Here is a 25,731-nt window from a genome sequence, read left to right on the forward strand (position 1 = left end):
CTTCCTGGAATGGAGAGTTTATTAAGGAGTCAGAGATGATAAAGTGGAGTTTGGTTATGGAGACTCTTGAAGGTCCAGAAGGGAATTTGGGAATTTGTTGCTGAGTACTGTAGGCAGATCATTGTTGTTGTTGCTTAGTCACTCAGTTGTGTCTGACTCTTTGCAACCCCATGGACTGTAGCAGGCCAGGCACCTCAGTCTTTCACTATCTCCTGGAGTTTGCTTAAATTCATGTCCATTGAGTCAATGATGCCATCTCCTGGAACCTGCTCAAACTCATGTCCATTGAGTCAGTGATGCTATCTAGCCATTTCATCTTATCCCATCCTCTATCTAGCCACCCTCTTCTCCTTTTGCCTTCAGTCTTTCCCAGCATCAGGACCTTTTCCAGTGAGTTGGCTCTTTGCCTCAGGTGGTCAAAGTATTGGAGCTTCAGCTTTAGCTTCAGCATCAGTCCTTCCGTTGAATATTTAGGGTTGATTTCCTTTAGGATTGACTGGTTTGATCTTCTTGCTGTCCAAGTGTTTCTCAAGAGTCTTCTCCAGCACTACAGTTTTAAAGCATCAATTCTTCAGCACTCAGCCTTCTTTATGGCCCAGCTCTCACATCCGTAGATGACTACTGGGAAAACCATAGTTTTGAGTATATAGGCCTTTGTTGCAAAGTAATGTCTCTGCTTTTTTAATGTGTCATCTAGGCTTGTCACCCTGCTTATTTAACTTATATGCAGAGTACATTATGAGAAATGCTGGGCTGGAAGAAGCACAAGCTGGAATCAAGATTGCTGGGAGAAATATCAATAACCTCAGATATGCAGATGACACCACCCTTATGGCAGAAAGTGAAGAGGAACTAAAAAGCCTCTTGATGAAAGTGAAAGTGGAGAGTGAAAAAGTTGGCTTAAAGCTCAACATTCAGAAAACTAAGATCATGCCATCTGGTGCCATCACTTCATGGGAAATAGATGGGGAAACAGTGGAAACAGTGTCAGATTTTATTTTGGGGGTCTCCAAAATCACTGCAGATGGTGCTTGCAGCCATGAAATTAAAAGACGCTTCCTCCTTGGAAGGAAAGTTATGACCAACCTAGATAGCATATTGAAAAGCAGAGACATTACTTTGCCAAAAAAAGGTCCATCTAGTCAAGGCTATGGTTTTTCCAGTGGTCATGTATGGATGTGAGAGTTGGCTGAGCGCCGAAGGATTGATGCTTTTGAACTGTGGTGTTGGAGAAGACTCTTGAGAGTCCCTTGGACTGCAAGGAGATCCAACCAGTCCATTCTGAAGGAGATCAGCCCTGGGATTTCTTTGGAAGGGATGATGCTAAAGCTGGAACTCCAGAACTTTGGTCACTTCATGTGAAGAGTTGACTCATTGGAAAAGACTCTGATGCTGGGAGGGATTGGGGGCAGGAGGAGAAGGGGACGACAGAGGATGAGATGGCTGGATGGCATACCGACTCGATGGACATGAGTTTGAGTGAACTCCGGGAGATGATGATGGACAGGGAGGCCTGGCGTGCTGCGATTCATAGGGTTGCAAAGAGTTGGACACAACCCAGCGACTGAACTGAACTGAAGGCTTGTCATGGCTTTCTTTACAATGAATGAGTGTCTTTTAATTTCATGGCTACAGTCACCATCAGCAGTGATTTTGGAGCACAAGAAAATAAAATCTATCACTGCTTCCACATTTTCCCCTTCTATTTGTCTTGAAGCAATGGGACTGGATGCTATGATCTTAGTTTTTTGAATGTTGAGTTTTAAGCCAGCTTTTTCACTCTCTTCTTTCATCCTCATCAAGATCCTCTTTAGCTTCTCTTCACTTGAGGTATCTTAGTAGGCAGATACTGCAGATTAATGAACAAACAAGGGATGTAATTAAAAAAGAACAATGCACAATGGTCATAGGATTAAAAATTGTTCCTAGAAGGTCTAGCTCAGATGGTTATTGCATTCATTTTGACATTCTCAAGTTTGAGAATATTTGTCTGGGATAGCTCAGTTGGTAAAGAATCTACCTGCAATGCCGGAGATCCTGGTTAGATTCCTGGGTCAGGAAGATCCGCTGGAGAAGGGATAGGCTATCACTCCAGTATTCTTGAGCTTCCCTTCTGCCTCAGCTGGTAAAGAATCTGCTCACAATGCAGAAGACCTGGGTTTGAGCCCTGGGTTGGGAAGATCCCCTGGAAAAGGGAAAGGCTACCCACTCCAGTATTCTTGCCTGGAGAATTCCATGGACTGTATAGTTCATGGGGTTGCAAAGAGTCAGACATGACTGAGAGACTTTCACTTTCAAGTTTGAGATGATGGTAATTTATCCAAATATTCATATCTGCTATATAGCTACAAATATGAGGCTGGCACTCATAAAACACCAAGACTGATCTTTTAGTTATACACATAGAAGTGTGCTATTTTTGCAATGAGAGTGAATAAGTTATGAGATAATTTTACTGCTTTCTAGAGACTCTGTCAACATTTGAAAGGCCTTAAGTTTATGTTAATAGTTAAAAAATCCACTTCAAAATTCCCTGTGAATTTTTCCATTTATTTTGACTTGACTGCTATTTAGAAGAATGCTTAGTTGAAAAATATCTTTGTCGTGTCAAATTTTGGTTCTGACACAGGCAGCTGCTTGTTGATAGGTGCATAGTAGGGTGCTCTTTGCTTATTGATTATTATGAATTATTATTGATCACAGTGTATAATCATATTTTGCCATCATATTTTGTCGTTGACAGACATTTTTGATGCATGGTAGAAATGTTTCTGTGTAGACTTTGAAGAACAGATCATAGAAATTCACACGTATATAAATATGCATACACACTGAAATAGACTTTATTTTATTTATTGTTCCCAAAGGTTAAAACATACAAACAGGAATAAAATTAAAATTATTTTCTTTAGACATGATTTATGTGTTAATTTTCACCTGCTCTATAATTAGAAATTTTGAACTCTGGGAATTTTTTTTTAAGATAAAATTATTGCCCGAGTAAACTTCAGAAATTATATCATTAACCCAGAGACCTTTCTAAGCCTAGAACAACATTGCTGGTACAAGTGCCACCACTCTCCAACAAAGACAAATAAATAAAGAGGGAAGTTTAAAATAATTTGAAAATGATTTATTGTTGGCCACCTCTGTAGTTAGAGATTCAAATATTATTACTTTAGTTCAACAAGGGAGGACAGGAAGTTGCTGTGAGCTAAAGGTAAATTATGATCAGTTGTGAAGGAGGAGGAACTGTACCAAGGAGAGGAGTTGGGAGGAAGACTTGTGTTTTCTGAGGTACTGCTCCAGATAAAGGCTGGAAAAAAAAAATCTCTGCCTTGATCTTTGTTGGAAAAGGCCAGAGTAAACTACAAGTCTGACTACCTTCTTGAATCTTTGCTGGTTAAGGAGCAGCTTATGGTTTGGGAAGGGTCAGATAGTTGCACTGGAGCCTAAAACAAACCAAGTTATTTAAGGTCACACATTCCACTTTTTTTCTGCTCTGCTTAGCCATCCTATCCCTAGATACACCCCATGTTAGAGTAAGAAGGGATTACTTAACACACCAAGACTTAGGTTGATCATTCTCATGGTAATTTTTATTTTTAACTCTACTATCACCATTTGTACAGTGAGTTGAAGTCTTAAGTTTAGAAATTCATGGTGAACTTATATCTTGGAGCACCTAATAGTCATTGGTTTTAATTTGGAAGAATGAGGTGATAAATTTTATTCTCAAAACAGTGTGATGCAGGGAAGGAAGAGAGAAGACTTAAATATATTGAGAAGTTGTTATGTGGCAAAGTCCACACTACATGTTTCATAGATATTATCTCATCAAATTGTCTTAAACCCCTAGGAGGGAAAGCTTTGCTGCTTCTGCTTTGTAACTGAGGAAAGTGAAACCCACCTCTAAGTATATTATCCAAAGGAACATAGTTAGAATATGGCAAGACTGTGATTCAGCTATAAATTTATTATGACTTCAACCCTGTGTTTTTCACCCCATACCATTCTCTGTCTTGAATTATTGTCACCGTGCAACAGACAGGAAAACTAATATGCAAAAAGTAATATAGTGATATCACCTTTGGTGATAGCACCAATGCTTATAGAACCTGAAGCTTGATTTCCCAGGTTCTTCTTTCACTAAAGTCTTTGGCTGAATAACATCACATTCATATTAAGTTTTAAAAATGTCTAAAGGCAAGTTTCCCTTGGACTTGCTTTAGGTTCACTCCCAGAAGTAGTGGTCACCCATCTTCGAGCATCTGCCAATGCCCATGACACAGTGTTGGCTCTGGAAGATGCTGTCGATTGGCACGCTGGGGACGAAGTCCTTGTCATCAGCGGGATGGGTGCTGAAGATGCCAAGCCTAAGGAAGAGATTGTCACCGTGGAGACTGTGCATAGTACAGACCTCCAGCTGAGGTCACCCTTGAGGTACTGCATGCCAGCTTGGCTCCATTTAGATGGAAGATGAGGTCTTAACTGTGTAGGTGACCAACACAGCTGGTCAAAAGACATTTGTTTGTCTTTCAATAATATCATTTACATTAAATCACAGTAGACATTTTAGCAAGAAAATGACAAAATATGAAATATTTGGAGGATTTAGACTTCTTAAATAAGTTTCTCTTGTAAGACTAGAACTTTTGTCTTTTAGTAGATGGTCACTGCAATGGTCAGCATAGTTCCTAATTTTCACATACATGTGGCTATTTTTCACTCTTCTGTGTCTGAGTTTCTAAAGAAATAAAGTCCCAGATGGAGGATTAGGCTAATTTAATGGCTTACTATTCATTCTAAGACTTGGAGTGTTATTTTCAGATTTCTTTTTTTTTTCTTTTCAGATATTCTCACAACTCCACAGAGAATTGGGTGGCTGGAGAGCACCATGTTTTAAAGGTCATGCTGGTTCTACTCAGCAGGAGTATTACCATACAGGGAAATCTCACTGATGAGAGAGTGCAGTTCCTTGCTTCATGCCAGGGGGCCAGTGCTTCAGAAGGTAGAGAACAATTTGTTGGGAAGTCTATAATGGATGAAAAACAGTGTTCTTACTGTTCAATGATATGTGGTATGGTTGACTTCTTTCAATTAGTGTGTTCCTAATACAGTAAGAAAGTGAAGTCGCTCAGTTGTGCCTGACTCTTTGTGACCCCATGGACAGTAGCCTGCACCAAGCTCCTCCGTCCATGGTATTTTCAAGGCAAGAGTACTGAAGTGGGTTGCCATTTCCTTCTCCAGGGAATCTTCCCAACCCAGAGATCGAACCCAGGTCTCTCACACTATACACAGATGCTTTACCGTCTGAGCCACCAAGTCCCCTGTAAACAAATGAGTTATCTTCTGAGAGCATGTTCATAAGTCCAATTTGTAAGTTCAACAAAGCTGGCCTAGGCACTCAGCTCACACAATCGGCTATATAGTACTGTACTGTAATAGGTTCATAATACGTTCCATACAAGTAATACATAAAAAAAGCAAGCAACCACAAAAAAATAAAGAAAACATTCTCAATCTTACAGTAAGTTACCTTGAAAAGTGCAGTAGCACAGTAAAAGAGCTGGCATATAGGGGCTGGCACCTAGTGAACTGGTAAGAGCTACTGATTGGAAGAGAGAGAGGACTTGGGAGATGGTAGAGTTGAAGGATAATTAGCAATAGGAGACGGAGGGCAAGCTGCAGTTTCACTCATTCCTGACATTGACAGAATGCATGTTTAAATCTTTGAAAGTTTGAAACTTGAAGGTATGAATGTAGGGGAATTGCTGTGTTCTGTAGATTTCAGAATGCTCTTGATAAATCGTCATTTCCTCTCCTGCCCTCAACCCCCTTGTGAAAGAGATAGGCAACAGTATTTGCTTGAGAAATTAATTATTTCTTTGGGGAAAAAATATTCCTGTTATATAATAAAATCTGAAGAGTTGAATTAAATTTTCAGGTCAGAGGTTATAATGAAACTGATTCCCATCCTTCTCTACAATTCTCAGGAAAAGTGCTTAATGCCAGAGTCAGCGATACAGGCAGCATGTTCTAATGAGTTAGACTTGGAAGGCTCTTCCCTCCCCCCACCATTCCCACTTTTGGAGTTTGTTTTCTGAGGGAAACTACCACATACTTTAAGTAAGTGGTTGAAAAAGTCAATCTATCTTCGAGAAGAATAACAGGCACTGAATCACACTGATGTACCTATTAAACATCTATTTCAGGGATGGTTAGTTTAGTAGGTTATGTTTTGGTTTTCCAGGCTGTAGATTATGAGGCTTTCACATGTTGGGAAGACATCATTTGTCAACTTTGGTCCAGAATGGTGTGGGTGTCAAGGATGACTCCCAGGCATGAGCTCTGGATGGATGAGGAGGCTATTTATTGAGATGGGAAGGGAAACAGGTTTGGGGGGTGGGAGGGTAGAGATCATGAGTTTAATTTTGTACATGTTGAGATGCCAGGCCAGCATGTGACTGGAGATGTCTGGAGCCTGGAAGAAATGTCAAGTCCAGAGTTAAAGATTTGAGTCATGTCTATGTATTAGAGGCCTGTGGGGATAATATTGGTATATGGTTGGGTAAGAGGGACTTTGACCCTGCCCCCCACCCCCTAGTCATCTAGTTCACAATTGTGTCATTCTGAAAAAAAAAAAAAAAAGTTTTCATCCAGTGGGTTGGAATGCAGTGACTGCTAAATTTAACATTTCTGCTAAACTGGCATCTGCAGTCAATTACAGACGCTCTTGGTAGTTCTCATACAGGTATTCTCAGATCGTATTGTGCAAAACACGGCATTTAATCATGCTCCAAGAGAGATCATGCCTCTGGGTTTGGGCCATTATAAATCTGTTGTCTCCTGATGAAAAAAATAATCTCTAGTTCTACCACAACTCTTATATATGACTAAAAAATTCCAAAAATAAAACAAAATTCATAGACCTTAATTGAAAAAATAACTTATCATTCACCTCTTCTTTTTATGGAGCTCGAATATGGAAACAACGTAGCCAAAAACCATAACAAGAGGCCTAGACGCTGGAAAATATTATGGCTCACTGGCATACATGGTTAAAATGGTGATAAAATGTACAAATACCAAATACCTCTTTATTCACCTCTAATATCACTTCATGGCAAATAGATGGGGAGACAATGGAAACAGTGAGAGACTTTATTTTGGGGGGCTCCAAAATCACTGTAGATGGTGACTGCAGCCATGAAATTAAAAGACACTTGTTCCTTGGAAGAAAGGTCTATGACCAACATAGACAGCATATTAAAAAGCAGAGACACTACTTTGCCAACAAAGGTCCATCTAGTCAAAGCTATGGTTTTTCCAGTAGTCATGTATGGATGTGAGTAGGACTGTAAAGAAAGCTGAGTGCCAAAGAATTGATTCTTTTGAACTGTGGTGTTGGAGAAGACTCTTGAGAGTCCCTTGGACTACCAGGAGATCCAACCAGTCCATACCAAAGGAAATCGGTCCTGAAAATTCACTGCAAGGACTGAAGCTGAAGCTTCAATACTTTGGCCACCTGATGCAAAGAACTGACTCATTGGAAAAGACCATGATGCTGGGAAAGATTGAAGGCAGGAGGAGAAGGAGATGACAGAGGATGAGATGGTTGGATGGCATTGCCAACTTGATGGACATGAGTTTGAGTAAACTCTGGGAATTGGTGATGGACAGGAAGCCTGATGTGCTGCAGTCCATGGGGTTGCAAAGAGTTGAACATGATTGAGCAACTAAACTGAACTGATATGCATTTTCTGAGACTGACAACAGATGACTGTTAGAATGACCCATAATTTTGTATTAGTGGCTCTTCTTCATTGGTTTATTAACCTGGATAATAAAGAGTTAATTCAGGAGATGATTTCTTCTCCATCCTGAGGTTAGTTCACCCTACCAAATGCCAGGTATCCTCACTAGGGCTCTGCTGGGACTGAGGCGTTGGTGTGGGAGTGGCTCAGTCGTTTCTTTGGAGCTCTTTTCCATTTCTTCGATGGCATCGTTGCTATGTCCTCAAACCATAAAGCAGCAAAATATTGGGAAAACTCCACTGGACGGCAAAGAGATGTGATTACATTTAGCACTCACATGTCTTCTCTTCAATTATCCACCCACCAGAGGGTCATTTTATTGCACACTCCCTCAGGGGGATCTTTTGGATTGTAATAAGCATCTATTTAGGTTGGGTTTATGGGTTCTCATCAGGCTTTTTGTGATAATAATTAAGGTGATTGATTTGGGGGCTTCTGGAAATAATAGAGTGAAGGCAACATCATGTTTTAGTTATCAGATGTTTTAATTAATAATCCAAAGGGGAGAATTGAAGTAAAAGGGAAGTAAGGTTAGTAAATAAACAGTCACGGTCTGTCCTTTGTGCCACAGTGCCTTTCATACTGGGAGATTTGATTAGAATCATGTTGTACCTTCTTCTGTGCCCCTTGACTTCATTCTGTGTCTCAGGTGATTTGCAGAACTGTTTGTATTCCAAGAGTGAGAAGATGCTGGGATCCAGGGATTTGGGGGCCAGAGTCATCGTTCAGTCCTTTCCGGAGGAGCCCAGCCGGATCCAGTTGAAGGGAGTGCAGTTCCGGGACTTGGGGCAAGTCTTCCACAAGCACATGAGCTCGCTGATGCTGGTAGGAGCTATGAGAGGTGAGGAGGCCCAGGCATGATGTCTCATCTTTCTTCTTCTATATTCAAGGCTCTCCATGCAAGGGGGTCCTGGTAGGTGGTATGTGGGAACATGGGGGGTTCAGAGGTGGATAACTATACCTTAGGTCTATGGTTCAGAGAGTCACTTGGAGAGCTTATTAAAATTCTCACTTGGAGACCCTGTCTCAGACAAATTGTGATCCAAAGTGAGCCTAGAAAAACTGAATTTTTAACCTTCTGATTCTGGAACAAGTAATCCAAGTTTCCCTTTGAGAAATGTCACTATAGGTACAGCAGATGTGGAGGGAACCACACAAATCCATGTTTTGAATCCTGCCACTACAACGTACTGGCTTTGTGACTACAGATAGATTGACATTAAATAGTATAAATTATCAGTCAAGGATAGTGGAAAGCACTTTGGGAAGATGTCCTAACACAGAGGAATCCCCTGCCTGGGAAAAGTGGGGAGAATGGCTGAGAACCAGGCTCTCTTCCTGGGGAAGCAGACAGAGCGTGCAGACCTTGGCCAGACCTGAAGAGATACGAGGGAAGCAGCAGACATCCAAGGCAGCTGGAGACAAGTAGATAAAAAGGTTCAGGATGGGGAACACATGTATACCTGTGGCGGATTCATTTTGATATTTGGCAAAACTAATACAGTTATGTAAAGTTTAAAAAAAAAAAAAAAAAGATCAGAATCAGAAAAGAAGAACATGAGCAGATGTACTGATAAAGGCTCTGAGATCAAAGTTGGAGGAGTGTAGGAGCATCTAGGGTGAAATTCCAATGCCAGAGTCTGATATATGGAGTTGAGAGATGGGTACAGATGCTGAGCGATGAGGACAGCAGCCCCGTTGCAGTTACGCTCCCCTGCCCTCAGCACCTCAACACCCACACAGCCAAGCTCTCCCTTCCTTGGTAAGGTGGTGCTCCAGAAGTCAATGCCTGACAAAGCACATCAGGGCACATGGGAGGTTCGGTGGGGCTTGAAAAGTGCTAGAATCACAACAGGCATTGACAAAGTAATCCATGAGGTCATTGAAGGCAGGATTCTGGCTAGCAGCATTTTTTCTCATTTCAAATTATCTGCTTGCCAAGAATACCTCTCCTAATTTTCCAAGATCTCTTCCACCTTATTTATTTCTACACTCTTTAGGGGGATGGGTCCCTCACATGGTTCTTTCCCAAGTACATTAGGATGATCAGAATCTTTGTACCGTTCCTTCTGGTTCTTTGGTCTCCTGGTGCTTATAATGCTGAGGAATAGTTGATGTGGGTCAGTTCCAGTATGGCTACCCACTCCAGTATTCTTGCCTTGAGAAATCTGTGGACAGAGGAGCCTGGGGGGCTACAGTCCGGGGGGCTACAGTCCATGGGGTTGCAAGTTGGACTGGATTGAAAGGCTAACACTTTCACTTTCACTTTTCAGTGCTTTACCAAAGTTTGAAATCCACTGAATTAATACATTATCCCCTGTAGGTCTCTGTTAAAATGCAAATGTGTTTCCTGGGAGGGGGAAACCCATTAACCCAGAGGTTAGAAACTTCTGGCATGCTTGCCAAAGAATCCGTTATTGTTTCATGCCCTACAGGCTCTCATGACCTGTGTGGCCAGCTGTCCTCAGTCACAGAGTTAGAGGGTGTTGGAATCTTTGCTTGATTAAATCTTTAGAGGTTTACCCTTCCCTGAACTCACCCACCATAGCTCTGTTAACACATTAGTCCTTACTGGTTGTTCAGATGTACCATTGTATTCTGAGGGGCAAGCAGTGATGTTGTGGTGGAGACCTGCTCAGGAAAAGTCTGCAGCAGGCAGCGTTTCCTACATGAGTGGATGTGGATGGGCTAACTTATTAGTGAGTGATGTGAAGGCATCTGGTGCTGGGATCAAGGCGGATCTATAGACTTTCTGTCTATGGAGACATTGTAGTTGAGATTTTTCTGCTGCTGCTGCTGCTAAGTCACTTCAGTCATATCCGACTCTATGCGACCCCATAGACGGCAGCCCACCAGGCTCCCCCATCCCTGGGATTCTCCAGGCAAGAACACTGGAGTGGGTTGCCATTTCCTTCTCCAATGCATGAAAGTGAAAAGTGAAAGTGAAGTCGCTCAGTTGTGGCCGACCCTCAGCGACCCCATGGACTGCAGCCTACCAGGCTCCTCCGTCCATGGGATTTTCCAGGCAGGAGTACTGGAGTGGGGTGCCATTGCCTTCTCCGTGAGATTTTTCTAGATAGTCCCAAGGTCAAAAGTCAAATTATTACATAAACCAAAGCCATTTTTCTAATACTTCAAACATTTGGTATCGATATAATCTCTCTCCCTGTCTGGAAATAATACAAAGCTTCTTTTTCAGGATTTATAATTTTATTATCCAAATAAAACATTTTAATTATTTTAATGTGAGTTTTCTCCATCAGACTCAAGATACACAAACACAGAATTTACTTAGTTTTATTCATCTTTATACCTCTGGCACAAGACATAATTCCTGAAATATATAGTTGATACTCAGTAAATAGTTGTTCATTAATTGATTCAGTCCACATGTATCGATTTGGGAGGTCATAAAATATGTTCATGGAGCTAGTGTAATGATTTTCTTAAATGTCAGTTTCTCTTAGCACAGTAGAAGGTATTTCCCCTCCAGTTCCACAGACCACCATATTCAAATGTGAGAGTTCTGGTCCTCAGACTGATCTCTAGCTTTACTTACAATTTGGATAAATCAGGAATTTGGGATTAAGAGATTCACACTGCTATATGTGAAATAGATAAACAGCAAAGACCTATTTATTGTATAGCACAAGGAACTATGTTCAATATTTTGTAATAATCTATAATGGAAAAGTTTATGAAAGGGAATATGTATATATACACACACACATATATATATATATATATACACATATATACACATATGTATGTATAACTGAATTACTTTGCTGTATACCTGAAATATTATAAATCAACTATACTTCAATTAAAAAAATAACTTCATAGCTCAAGATATAATACTACCTCTTCTCATGCTGGATGCAGTTTTCAGAGGTCAGAATTGGTCTGTAAGCCTTAGCTGTTTGTTTCTTGATCTGCTCTCCACTACACTGTGATGAGAAGTGGAAGTGAAGTCGCTCAGTCATGTCCGACTCTTTGCGACCCCATGGACTGTAGCCCACCAGGCTTCTCCGTCCATGGGATTTTCCAGGCAAGAATATTGGAGTGGGTTGCCATTGCCTTCTCCAGGACATCTTCCTGATCCAGGGATTGAACCCAGGTCTCCCACATTGTAGGCAGACGCTTTACTGTCTGAGCCACCAGGGAAGTCCAAAGAGTAGATACCAAAGATGGCGGCCACCAGGACCTCTTGAGAGCCGTGCATTCCTCATGGTTTGGCCATGCTATCTCTTTCTCAGATGGTTTTCTTTTCTGACATGTGGCCCTTGGATTCCACTATGGTCATCTTTGGTGTCTTTAAGATACATTGGTCTAAGCTGCCTGTTTTTTAAATTTCTGCTGCCAACTCCTTATTTCTTGAATTTTATTATTGTGTGGAAGAATGTTCGTAGTTATATTCTAGCAGCATTTGGGGATGATCAACAGAATGTGAGGAACCTTTGAGATTCCCTACTGTTTACCGTCCTCTTTGTTGTTCAGGCTCCTACGTGCAGGGTTGCACAGTGTGGCGGTCCTTCAGCAGAGGCCTCAGCATGTCGCAGGCCTCAGGCCTGAAGGTGGACAGGAACGTGTTCTATGGTATTTCAGGTCATGCACTGCTGGTGGGTAAGTGAGATCGGCTTGTTTAACTTCGACATTCTGGTGGAGGATGCGTTCTTTTTTAAAAAAGAATTATTGTTCCCAGATTTGAATTTCCAATTTGTAAAAACTTTAGTCTCTGAGCTTTAGAAACAGACTGTAGTTAAAAATTCTAGTTGTAAATTCAGTCTTTAATTAGCTTACTAAGCTTTACCCATAGGAAATTAATTTTTATTTTTTGTTTCTTTAAATGTATTTTAAAAATTTTATGGAAGTATAGTTGGCTTATAATGCTGGGTTAACTTCTGCTATACAGCAAAATGGTTCAGTTATGCACATATATATATATATATATAAATTCTTTTTTCATTTTCTTTTCCATTGTGGTTTATCACGAGATATTGAGTATAGTTCTCTGTGCTCTGTAGTAGGACCTTGTTTATCCGTCCTCTGTGTAATAGTTTACATCTTCTAGTCCCCAACTCCCAATCCTTCCCTCTCCCACCCCACTACCCCCTGGCAACCACAAGTCTGTTCTCCATATCTGTGAGTCTGTCTCTCAGGAAACTGATTTTTAAAGATGGACATTTCAGTTCATGTTAATCAATATACAATAAATATAAAATTTATTGTCAGCAATTTTAATAATAATTCAAAGTCACATAAATATGTCTTTGTGCAACCTCATGAAGTGTCAAACCTGGATGTTGAACAAGGAATTAAACATTTTTGAATCCTGTTCTTCACTACTTCTGTGGCTTGTTGAAGAAGCCTGTTTTAAGAATTTTCTAAATGGTCATCTGTATTGACATTTGTTTCCTAAAGTCCATTCCCTTTGTGATGCTTAGAGTTATCCTTAAAAATATCAGACTGCATCATCTTAAAGCCCTTTAAGAATTTATTTCTTTTAGAATATAATCCAGAATCCTTACTCTGGCTTAAAAAACTCCCTTAGTGACGCTGCTTCTAGTAACCTTGGTATACCTGTCTTGCTCTTTTTCTCTCCCTCTGTACTCTCACTACACTGACCTTTTTAATTCTTTCAAAAGGCCAAACTTTCTCCTGCCTCAGGACCTTTGCACAGCCCTTGCCTTCTGATCATACCATTCATTCTCCTCCTATAATAGCCCTCCCCAACACTCCCAAATCAAGTCTGTCTGTTTAAACTCTTTTATCACCAATCATTACTTATTGATTTAAAATTGTACATCATGTTTCTGATCATCTGATCAATGTCTGTTTTTCTATTAATACCAGATTTCATGTGAACATCATCTTCTTAGTACTTAACAGAACTTTTAAATAGTGCATTTGGAGTTATATTTGTTGAAAGAAATAAATCTGTTAATGAACAAAAGGTCTTTGGTTATATCAGAATAACCAAATCAGAGGTTTTCACTGAAAGGAAAACTGTAATTGTACTTGTTAGCTAGTGTTTTCTATTTAAATTAATTCTGTGATATCATCAGTGGGAAAATTTGCATGTTTCATTTAGGAATGATCTGTTAAGATAAAAGCTAGAAAGGTTCTAACTGTGGGAGGGAAATAGTTTAGTGAGAAAATATGGATCATGTAAACTAACTCCAGGGCTTCCCTGATAGCTCAGCTGGTAAAGAATATGCCTGCAAGGCAGGAGACCCCAGTTCAATTCCTAGGTCAGGAAGATTCCCTGAAGAAGGGTAGGCTACCCACTCCAGTATTCATGGGCTTCTCTGGTGGCTCAGACAGTAAAGAATCTGCCTGTAATGTGGGAGATCTGGGTCCAATTCCTGGGTCAGCAAGATCCCCTGGAAAAGGACAGGCTACCCACTCCAGGATTCATGGGCTTCCCTGGTGGCTTAGGCGGTAAAGAATCCGCCTGCAATGTGGGAGACCTGGATTTGATCCCTGGGTTGGGAAGATCACGGGGAGGAAGACATGGCAACCCACTCCAGAACACCAGCTCTAAAAGGCTAAGGGCTAAGGACAATAGAAGTTATCAGGTGCAAGACAGTCTTTTGAGTGGAAAACGACAGGGCAGTCAGACTAATACATGGAAGACTGGCTTTGCTTATTTTTACCTTTATTGCTGTAAGGGAAAAGTTTGTTGAAACCTGGTGCAGAAATTCAGGGAGGCACCATAACAATATTATTTTAGGGGGAAACAATTTTGTGGAATTGGCATTAACTAGGCAAGGAGTGAAACATGCAGGAGGAATTTGGCCTTGAGTTCTTGGATATTGTGAGTGGAGGCTCTTTGACCTCTATTGTGTTATAGGTGATGGAATTAGAATAACTGTCAGTGAATTTTAGATAAGATACTCAATTCATGCAAAATAAGTTTGCAGACTCAGACACATGAAATGACATAGGAAACCCAGATATCTGAAGACCTAGAAGAAAGGGGATCTGTGGGGCTGCTCTGTATGGATGCTACATGGTTGACCTCTCTGTAGAATCCATGTGTGCATGCTAAGTTGCTTCAGTTGTGTCTGACTGTGACCCTATGGACCATAGCCTGCCAGGCACCTCTGTCCAAGGGATTCTCCAGGCAAGAATGCTGGAGTGGGTTGCCATTTCCTTCTCCAGGGGATCTTCCCGACCCAGGGATTGAACCTGCGTCTCTTAGTCTTTTGCATTGGCAGGTGGTTTCTTTACCACTACTGCCACCTGAGAATCCCTTCTGTAGCATGGCCCATGCTCTTTTATTCTGTTCTATTTCAGACCTCTGATCTGAGTGTGAGTGTCTCAGATCCTGTCTAGCCTGTTTATCCAGGATATTCCAGATCTTCCAGGGCATGAGAGGGGCATGCAGATGGTTGGTGGCCAATTCAAAGAGCTCAGGGTGGGGCTGGACGTAACACGGAGTGTGTGCCATTTAACTACAGAGACAGTCACTTAGATTCTTCTTAAGAAGTAAAACAACAGATCTATTTCTTTGTTATTTTTATTTAAAATGAGCTTTTCTGATAGCTCAGTTGGTAAAGAATCCGCCTGCAGTGCATAATATCCTGCTTTGATTCCTGGGTCGCGATGATCCCCTGGAGAAGGGAAAGGCTACACACTCCAGTATTCTGGCCTGAGAATTCCATGGACTACTGTTTATGGGATTGTAAAGAGGTGGGCATGACAGAGCGGCTTTCACTCACACTCTAATTCATGAAGTTCTAGAACTTAAAGGTTCACATAATCTGTGTCTGTCTGATTCATAGATAAAAACACGCACACAAATTGAAGCAAGCCACACCAAAACAAGAAATAGTATTAAAGGAGCTCTCATTTTCGTGGGTGGCACGAAATGTGCTGAACTAACATCATCTTTTGTTCTCAGGTACATCCCCCGAGATAAGGTATATCCCTTGGGAGGTTACTCCTGGAGGAGAAAAGGGTAAATATGTAAATTGGTTTTAAATTTATTACCATCTATTTAAGTTGTCATACATTTTATAGACAGGGCTGCTGGCAGAATGTTAGATGTCTTAAATTTGTTGAACACACTAGAGGTTTACAGTTGTCTATATATGTATATGCATGATGAGAACTATAACATATATTAGTAGAAATAAGAATGTTGGGTTGAGTACATTTTAATTATGTTGGCGAATCCCCTTTTCTTAAATTAGACTGGTCAGAACAGGGAAACATAATAAGAAACAATGTGATCATTCGTGTTTCTGGTGCTGAGGGACTCTCCAGTCCTGAAGTGGTGACACCCTCTGGTATCTACATCCGCCATCCCACCAATGTTATAGAGGTAAGAGCTTCAGATCCTCTAGGGAGATCAGAGCTGAGAGGCATAATGTTCACTCTGAAAATTATCCTGAGTGGCAGCATCAGTGTTGTGGGATAAATCATTTACTTGCTGCACATTGATAATGGGAAACTACTTTATGATTTTTGATTAAACAGTTTTAGGATAAATGTAATCATTTCCTCAGAATTCCCATTAACATTCTTTGAAGCAATATCTATATGAAGTGAAATGAAGTAGATATTGATTACTTTCTGGTCATAAAATATCTTCCTGAGTTATATGTGGTGGTCACTGAATTTGGTCTTGATTCTGATAATAATTATTAAAATCTTCATTATGCTACTGTATTAATGTGTTCATACTAATGTCCTTTAAAAGTGTTCAGAACTGAGGGTCAGCAGAGTTGTGTGGTGAGTGAGAGCATGTCAGATTCCAGGATGAACAGAGTACAGTTGACCCTTGAACAACATGGGTTTGTACTGCATAAATCCACCCATACTCGGATTTTTTTCCATAGTAAATGCTACACTCTCATATTATCCACAGTTAGTTGAACCCGCAGGCGTGGAACCATGGACACTGAGGAATCATGTATATGGAAGGCCGATTATACATTTTACGTGAATTTTTGACTGCATAGAGGGTTGACACCTGCAATCTCTGCAATGTTCAAAACTCAGCTATACACTCTGTTGGCCTTTGTTTTTTTTTTTTTTAATCCCATTATTTATTACAACTTAACATTACTTTTTCTTGGTAAATTTCTATCTAAGCGGTTTAAGGAATTATTTTTTTCTGGTAGTTTAACCACAAATCTGTGAATGAAGAATGGCATCAGAGTAGTGGGAAGGCCATTTAGTTTCCCCTTTCCAAAGGTTTTGTCCCAGGGACTATGAAAGGGTTAAGGGCCTCACTCTTCAGGACATGGCTCTGAGTATCTACTGTGACAATTATGCCAAGTTTCTGAGGAATGGAGAGAATGAACATCTCTCTCTCTCTCTCTGATCATCTGCTTTTAATTACCTTCAGCTGAATAACCCCTAATAAAAGTCATGGTTATCTCTTCAACCCTCAGCCAGACTCTTAATTATGTTTATTCCAAACACAGCACTTACACACTATTTTAGGTGCCAAATAGGGGCAGCTAATATGCCAGTGAGGAAAGGAGGCAGAACTGCATGGATTGAAGGAAACCCAGCTCTAGACACAGAGCAACGAGAGCAACATTAACTTGTTGGTGACCACAGGGCTTGTGGTATAGCCATCCCAGAAAGCTTTGGGGACTTAAGAGCTATGTTTTGTATAGTTTCTTGGATCGCAGAATCATGACTACTTTGAAATGCCTAGAAGAAAGGACACCCTCAAGATGCCCAGGTCATCTTCTTGCAGGAGACTGCTGCTGCTGCTGCTAAGTCTCTTCAGTCATGTCCGACTCTGTGCGACCTCATAGACGGCAGCCCACCAGGCTCCGCCGTCCTTGGGATTCTCCAGGCAAGAACACTGGAGTGGGTTGCCATTTCCTTCTCCAATGCATGAAAGTGAAAAGGGAAAATGAAGTTGTTCAGTGGTGTCCGACTCTTAGCGACCCCATGGACTGCAGCCTACCAGGCTCCTCCGTCCATGGGATTTTCCAGGCAAGAGTACTGGAGTACTCCGCCTGCAGTAGAGACTAGAATGTATCTAAATCCACATTGAGTGTCAGGGGTGCTGCCTGCTTTGCTTCACTGGGTAGAGTCTTGTCTCTGGGGCAAGTGTCCTGACTACTAGTTGACTAGTAAGAAATGAGCTGACTAGCAGCCACTATGAGGAACAGTATGGATGTTCATTAAAAAACTGAAAATAGAGTTACAATATGATCTGGTGGTCCCACTCCTGAGCATGTTTCTGGAAAAAATTAAAACTCTAATTCGAAAAGATACATGTTCCTCAAAGTTCATAGCAGCACTATTTGAAAAAAGTGAAAACTCTAATTCAAAAAGATACACTCACCTCCATGTTCATAGCAGCACTATTTATGATCGCCTAGGCATGGAGAGTTCTTGCCTGGAGAATCCCAGGGATGGGGGAGCCTGGTGGGCTGCCGTCTATGGGGTCGCACAGAGTCGGACACGACTCAAGTGACTTAGCAGCAGCAGCAGCAGGCATGGAGAAGGCAATGGCACCCCACTCCAGCACTCTTGCCTGGAAAATCCCATGGACGGAGGAGCCTGCTGGGCTGCCAGTCCAGGGGGTCGCTAAGAGTTGGACACGACTGAGCGACTTCACTTTCACTTTTCACTTTTCACTTTCACGCACTGGAGAAGGAAATGGCAACCCACTCCAGTGTTCTTGCTTGGAGAATCCCAGGGATGGGGGAGCCTGGTGGGCTGCCGTCTATGGGGTCACACAGAGTTGGACACGACTGAAGTGACTTAGCAGCAGCAGCAGGCATGGAAGCAATTTAAGTGTCCACTGACAGATGAATGGATAAGGAAGATGTGGTGTATATGTATGTGTATGTATATATATATATATATATATATATATAGTAGAATTATTTAACCATAAAAGAATGAAATAATGCTATCTATAAAAACATGGATTAGAGATGATCATACTAAGTGAAGTAAGATAAAGAACGACAAATATCACCTGATATCACTATCTGTGGAATCTAAAAAAAAAACAAGGTACAAAAGAACTTATTTACAAAACAGAAATAGACTTATAAACATAGAAAACAAGCTCATAGTTACCAAGTGGGAAAGGGAGAAGTGGAATAAATTAGGAGTTTGGGATTAACAGATAAATATTACTATATATAAAATAGGTAAACAACAAAAACCTACTATATAGCACAGGGAACTATATTCAATGTCGTGTAATAACCTGTGATGGATACGAGTATGAAAAAGAATATATATGTTTGTAATTGAATCACTTTTCTATATACTTGAAACCAGCACAAAACAAACAAGCAAAACAAAATGAAGCAAAAGAAATGAGCTGGCTATAGGTGCAGAGAACCAGAGGCCCACATACAAGCTCATAGGTCACCTGAGACTTTGTAGACTGATCTGTGTAACAGTGCACACTCAGCAAGGAATATATTGATCCCAAAACAGGTTTTTTTGATTCCTGTTAGATGCCTTCCCTTTCCATTCATTTACTTTCTTCCTCTTTACAAAGTTAACAAACAATGCAGTGTGTGCATTTGGAGAATGAGATTTTAGTTTAAGGTGGTAACATAAGTTCATTAAGTACATTCATTGGGTATATTCCTGACATTTTCATCTTCAATGATCTTAAGATTCTGTTGTTAAAATTCTGTTATAAAATAATCTAAAAATTGGCTTGTTAACTTTTAGTCCCTAACAGTGTCTGATATGTAATAGTTGCTCAATAAAAATTAATTGAATATAATAAATGAATGGATGTAGGTGTAATTCCATAATCAAAGAATGGGGGGAAGAAAGAGGAAATTAAAGAATGGATCCTAAGATCCCTCAATCACTTTGATGACTGAAAAATAAGGTGTTTCATCTGTGTCAGCATTTAGATCCTGTGAAACTCATGTCTGAGTGTTAAATTTTGCACAGTCCCCTCCAATTTTGCAGCTGTGCCCCTGGGGTTCTGCTGTGCTGTCTCTTTTGTATTCTGTTGTCTGGAATGTGCCACAACCAAGGGACATAGGTATAACTGGGCATATATGTCAGAACCTAAAAATTAGGAACTTCTCTTAGTGCCTCTGAAGGTCATTTCAGTCACTGTACAAATAGTAAGCTCGTGTTTATTGTATTTTAAGTGGATGATATGCAGAAAAATGTATCTTAGAAATATATTTTTATTCCAAAGTGATAATCAGGAGGCTACAACAGTGATGGGGTAGTGCATGAGGTGCAGTTTGTGAGAGGTGTGTGTGTGTGTGTGTGTGTGTGTGTGTATATGCAGTTTGGCAAAATATTTTTTTTAAAGCTATGCTTTAAAAAATTCAATAGGATTTTTCAATAGGATTCAATAGGATTTTTCTTTTTTTAAAACTTTTAATTTTGAAATAATTTTAGACTTAGAAGTTGCATAAACAGAACTGAGAGTTCCTATGTGCCTTTTCCCCAGCTTCCTCCAATGGTACATAACCATAACCATTGCCATAGAGCAATGGCACAACCAGGAAATAGGTGTTGGGACTATATTATTATGTAAACAAAAGCCTTTACATTTGAAGGTGACCTAATCCTAGTGGCTGGACAACCAATCCAGAAAGCCTACATCATAGACGTTGACCTTGAAATCTCTGGCCTAGCCTGGCAGGCAGGAAGAAATGGAGTTGATCCTTAATTAAGTCTCTGCAGTGATTTGTAGTTGTATATTGTTCCTAGATCCAGAGACTAGGACCAAATGTTCTGCTCAGTGCATGGAATTCACCTTGGCTCCCAGGCAGCCATCTTTACAGTTCACTCACCTTCAAGTCTGCCCGGTATAAGGATATTTCAAGTGAGATATTCTTTTTTAGTTTTCATAGCTGCAGGTGGTTCACTTGCCTCACGCCCAGGCTGCCACTGAGCTAAATTTGGGGCAGTTTCTGTGAGAAGCAAAATCTTAGCTTTGTGTTGTTCTTGCTAGTGAGGGCTCAGTGTGGTAGTCCTGTTTGAGTGTCCAAGGAACTTGAGGTGTTCCTTTTATACTCCTTAGATAGGTTTTGCCAGGCTTTCCAGCAAAGATCGGTGGTGGTTCTTCCATGCATAACCTGTAGCATTGGGAGCACTTCATTTCCAGTCTGTCTCCCTTCCACACTCCAGTGTCCTGAGTCTCTGACTCCTTTATGGGCATTTCTTGTTACCTGCCCAGACGCTTCATCTTTCTCATAGACTTAACCTAGTTTGACCTCAGGCTGGAAGGTTTTTGCTCTCCATCAGCGAGAGACTGTGCACTCTGAGTGCTCCAGAACATCCCATATGTATGTGGGCTTGGGACATTTCCCATGACCAGACCCCTATTAAGAATAGCCAATGGAAAACCCCTAAAGACCAGTCCTTTGGAAGCATCCATTTGATTTGAAGGGAATTTGTTCTGGTTTGTGAATCAATTTTGTAAGGAATTCTGTGTTTAAAGGCTGATTTAAGCTCTCTAGCTCTCTCCACTCAATAGCTAATGTATATTTAAGAGCTGCCTGAAGGGTTGACTCACTTTTTTTTTTTTTTTTAGTGACTACAGATGCACACCTCAAGGAGCTGGCATACTTGGGCAGTTAATTTCTTTCTGGAATTTCTCTTCCTTGAATGTCCATAATACATTGACTTCCGCAAAGAATTGATTTCCACACAAAATTCCTTGCTTGCCTTAAACCCTTCCCCACAAGCCGCTGGCTACCTGCATACATATGTGGTTTCTTCTCATGAATCGTTTGTAGCATACCCAATTGGAATGGAGAGTAAAAAGGGCTGGAAAGTAATGCCATCCGACTGTTTAAGTGCTTCTTTTATGAAAAAAAGTGAGCCTTATTGGCTAACAGAAGACCAAAGTTGCAAATATCCTGCCCAACTATAAATGCACTTGGAAAGCATTTATCTATGATCACCCAGGTGCTCCAAAAATACTAATGACACCAGGGCAGATGATTTAACAAATTATTCATTCTCTCAAAATACATGCCTGTCTAGCCAAGACAATGAATAAGGATGAAGTCCTTGGAATATATTCTGGAAATACTTGAATTTTCCCTTCCTGGTAGAGTCGTGGTAATGAATTAGCATCTCATCGGTAATGAAATAGAAGTGTACATTCAAGTTGAGACGATCATTTCTAACCTCTTGTGAACCTTTCTTGTGGTTTGTATACTTGCAGAAAAGGCAGGTGTTTCAGAAGCTCCTGTTATCTAACTCTCAATTCTCATATACTCGTGGCCTTTCTAGTGACTCATGGGGCGGTGGAGACACAGCCACTCTGCACTGGCTGTGTGGAAGGTGGAGCTTCATATGTGCTTCTCTGAGGAAGCTTCCTGTTGTGTAACCATAATGGAATCAACAGTCACATTGCTTGCTTGTGTTTCTTTGAGGGCACTTTTATTTAGTGCTTCCCCTGGGCGCTTGGATCTGTCAACTTAGGAACAGCGATTCTTCCAAAGCTGAGGATCATAAGTGCATGTCTTGTTTTTTAGCTGAGCGAAGAATTGCGATAACTGATTCAATTGCTAATAAGTGTTCTTTGGGGGAGTGTCTAATGGAAGATTTGATTGTTTAAAAAGATATAAATACCCTCCCAGTAAAAACTGTCAAAGTATTCTTGTTATAATTACCATGTTTTTATATTTAGGTTGGTCTTTCCATCAACATTTGGAGATAGGATACTGGAAAATGGGTATGGGTCATTTCAAGAACACATACAGACTATTTTTTTTTAACCATGCTAATATTAGCATGGGCTTCCCTGGTAGCTCAGATGGCAAAGAATTTGCCTGCAATGCGGGAGACCCAGGTTTGATCCCTGGGTCGAGAAGATCCCCTAGAGAAGAGAATGGTTACCCACTCTAGTATTCTTACTGGGACAACTCCATGGACAGAGGAGCGTGGCAGGCTATAGTCCATGGGGTTGCAAAGAATCAGATGCAACTGAGTGACTTTGAGCAAGAGAGTATTTGGGGCCATAACATTTGTGGCCATAAGATTCTTTGGTTGTGAGAGGCTGTCCTCTATAAACCAGCATTCCTCATTTCTGTCAAATTAATGCTAGTAAAACCCCTCTCTTTCTGAGTTGTGACAACAGGAACTGTCTCCAGAGATTTCCACATGCTCTCTGGGGAACAATATCATCCCAGCTGACAACCACAGCTCCAGACTTGCCCAGACCCCCAAGATAATTGGGGTCTTAAAGATGGCCCAGGTCCCCTGAAGTCACATTAGCATCTTTAATAGTGATTCAGCTTCATATTCAATGATATCCAAAAGTCACTTTTGGCATGTGGAAAGATATGTGATTGGAATTTTAAGTGACTTCAGGAAATGGAAGAAGTGTTCAGAATCCAAAAGAATGAAGTGCAGTAGAGAATGGGCCTCTGCTGCACAAAGAAAGAAGGTGTTCTGTGGCGGGGTGAAAGAGTCCTGGCTGGTAGGTTACAGATCCCCGGAGTGAGTGAGCCTTCAACACCCCCAGTGAATGAGAGGAAACGACACCCATGATTATGTCAGTAAGCCCTGGCCCACCTACCAGGTCCCAGCGGTGTTGTCTCCCTGCCAGGCTTCCCAACTCAGGGTCAATTCTGGCCTTCACTCACACTTTCCCAGAAGCCAGCAACCTCCAGGGGCTGGGGCACTGGTTTCTCCTTTCGCATATGCCAGGAGTTGAGTATTGTTGGTTTTAAAACATCCTATTTCAGGGCTCCCTTTACCCCTGTCACACAAGGTGTAGAGCTGAGAGTGGGCAGCTTGTTCCCTGGCTTTTCTTCTCTGGGTTCCCATGGGACAGGACAGATGCCCACAAGTACATAGGATGTATCTAGCATCCTGATCTGTCGGCTGTTCATTCCTCCCACTAAAACAGAACATCCCACGTAGCATTGACTATTGCCTGGGGTTAAGAGGTTGTAAAGTCAGTGGCTACAGGTATCAGCCTCATATCATAAAGAACTGAAGCAGGAAAGGTGGGGACTTTCCAGGTGGGGACTTCCCGGGTGTTCTTGTGGTAAAGAATCCACTTTCCAATGCAGGAGACATAAGAGACGTGGGTTCAATCCCTAGGTTGGGAAGATCCCTTGGAGGAGGGCATGGCAACCCACTCCAGTGTTCTTGCCTAGAGAATCCCATGGACAGAGGAGCCTGGCCAACTACAGCCCATAGGGTTTTAAAGAGTAGGGCGTGACTGAGTGACTTAGCAGCATGCATGGCAAAGTCATCCATAGTCCAAGACAGCAGGCTCTTCTTAGCTCCAGCTAATCTATGGCTATCCCACAGGAGTTGGGCTCAGAATTTTTTTTTAAAAAGTGTCTGAGTTTTTATCTCAAGTCTCCTGGTTTTAAAATGGTGCAATAAAATGCACATTTTTGTAAACATTGGATATAACCAAGCAAAGTACCTCTGTGTCCAGTATTACACTCTTTAGGGAGTTGGCTTTCTACTCTGTCTTAAAATATACTATATAATGATGGATATTTGCAGGTATTTAATTGAATTATATAAAAATAAGCTCAGTGTATTGTTTGCTCAGAATTACAGCCCCAAACTCATATCATCAATTGGAGAATTTAGGTTTTATATGAGCATGAAGTGAAGTGAAGTCACTCAGTCATGTCCGACTCTTTGTGACCCTGTGGACTGTAGCCTACCAGGCTCCTCCATCCATGGGATTCTCCAGGCAAGAGTACATGAGCATATAAAAGGCATTAAATTATTTAGAAGGTAAATCTTATCAAGAATTATAGGTGATTGAAATGATTGAATAGTGACAAGAGTACCTTGAGGGGATTTGAGTTGTATTTGAACTCAGCTGCTGTGTCTCAGTGGAGAAGGCAGTGGAAACCCACTCCAGTACTCTTGCCTGGAAAATCCCATGGACGGAGGAGCCTGGTAGGCTACAGTCCATGGGGTCTCTAAGAGTCGGACATGACTGAGCGACTTCACTTTCACTTTTCACTTTTCACTTTCCTGCACTGGAGAAGGAAATGGCAACCCACTCCAGTGTTCTTGCCTGGAGAATCCCAGGGACGGGGGAGCCTGGTGGGCTGCCATCTATGGGGTCACACAGAGTTGGACACAACTGAAGTGACTTAGCAGCAGCAGCAGCTGTGTCTCAGAGCTAAGGCATGGAGATTGCTATCACTGGCCTTCAGCCCGTAGTCAAATCAGTGATTTGTTCAGAGGATCAGAGAGAACTCTTTGTGGAGACTTGGCTTCAGGAAGGCCTTTGGCCCCAAGTGTTTTTCACATAACAAAGAGAAGAGCTTGGATTAGGTGATACAAGTAAGCTTGTCACTGTGGAAATTTACAAGGATGTTTTAACATGAGATTCCAGCTATTGAGGTGGGAAAATTAAAGTCAAGTTGAACTGCCTGGAGGAAGAGGAATGAGGATATATTTGTTTTGATTTACAGTGTTGTGTTTAATCTCTGCTCTATAGCAAAGTGACTCAGTTATACATCTTTATGTTCTTTTTCACATTCTTTTCCATTGCAATCTATCACAGGATATTGAATACAGTCCCCTGTGCTATACAGTAGCACCTTGTTGTTTATTCATCTTGCATATAATGATTTGCATCTGCTAATCCCAAACTTCTAATCTATCCTCTCCCACCCCTCTACCCACTTGGCAGCCAGAAGTCTGTTCTCTATGTCTGTGAGTCTGTTTCTCTTTCAAAGATATACTCACTGCTGTTGTATTTGAGATTCCACATATAAGTGAGACCGTATGGTGTTTGTCTTTCTCTCTGACTTACTTGGCTTAGTATGATAATCTCTAGGTCCATCTATGTTGCTGCAAATGACATGATTTCATTCTTTTTACGGGCTGAGTGATATTCCATTATACATACACAAACCTACACACACATACCCCACAGCTTGTTTTTCAGAATGAATGTATGATCAAGGTATATCAATATGACTTGGTAGGA

At 41.1% G+C, this 25,731-nt stretch overlaps 1 protein-coding gene across 4 annotated transcripts in view; it reads left to right on the forward strand.

Annotated features, from left to right (window-relative positions):
- Window positions 1-25,731, forward strand: part of PKHD1 (PKHD1 ciliary IPT domain containing fibrocystin/polyductin) — a 445,850-nt gene that overhangs the window by 173,419 nt on the left and 246,700 nt on the right. For all 4 annotated transcript variants that reach the window (XM_044929073.2, XM_044929075.2, XM_044929078.2 and 1 more), the window contains 6 exons: window positions 4,233-4,443; window positions 4,854-5,011; window positions 8,467-8,658; window positions 12,318-12,443; window positions 15,727-15,783; window positions 16,019-16,149. In XM_044929073.2, coding sequence (XP_044785008.2) covers window positions 4,233-4,443; window positions 4,854-5,011; window positions 8,467-8,658; window positions 12,318-12,443; window positions 15,727-15,783; window positions 16,019-16,149 — 875 coding nt within the window. The remainder of the gene's footprint in view (window positions 1-4,232; window positions 4,444-4,853; window positions 5,012-8,466; window positions 8,659-12,317; window positions 12,444-15,726; window positions 15,784-16,018; window positions 16,150-25,731) is intronic.

This window comes from Bubalus bubalis, chromosome 2, assembly GCF_019923935.1.
Source record: "Bubalus bubalis isolate 160015118507 breed Murrah chromosome 2, NDDB_SH_1, whole genome shotgun sequence".
NCBI classification, from domain to species: Eukaryota; Metazoa; Chordata; class Mammalia; order Artiodactyla; family Bovidae; genus Bubalus; species Bubalus bubalis.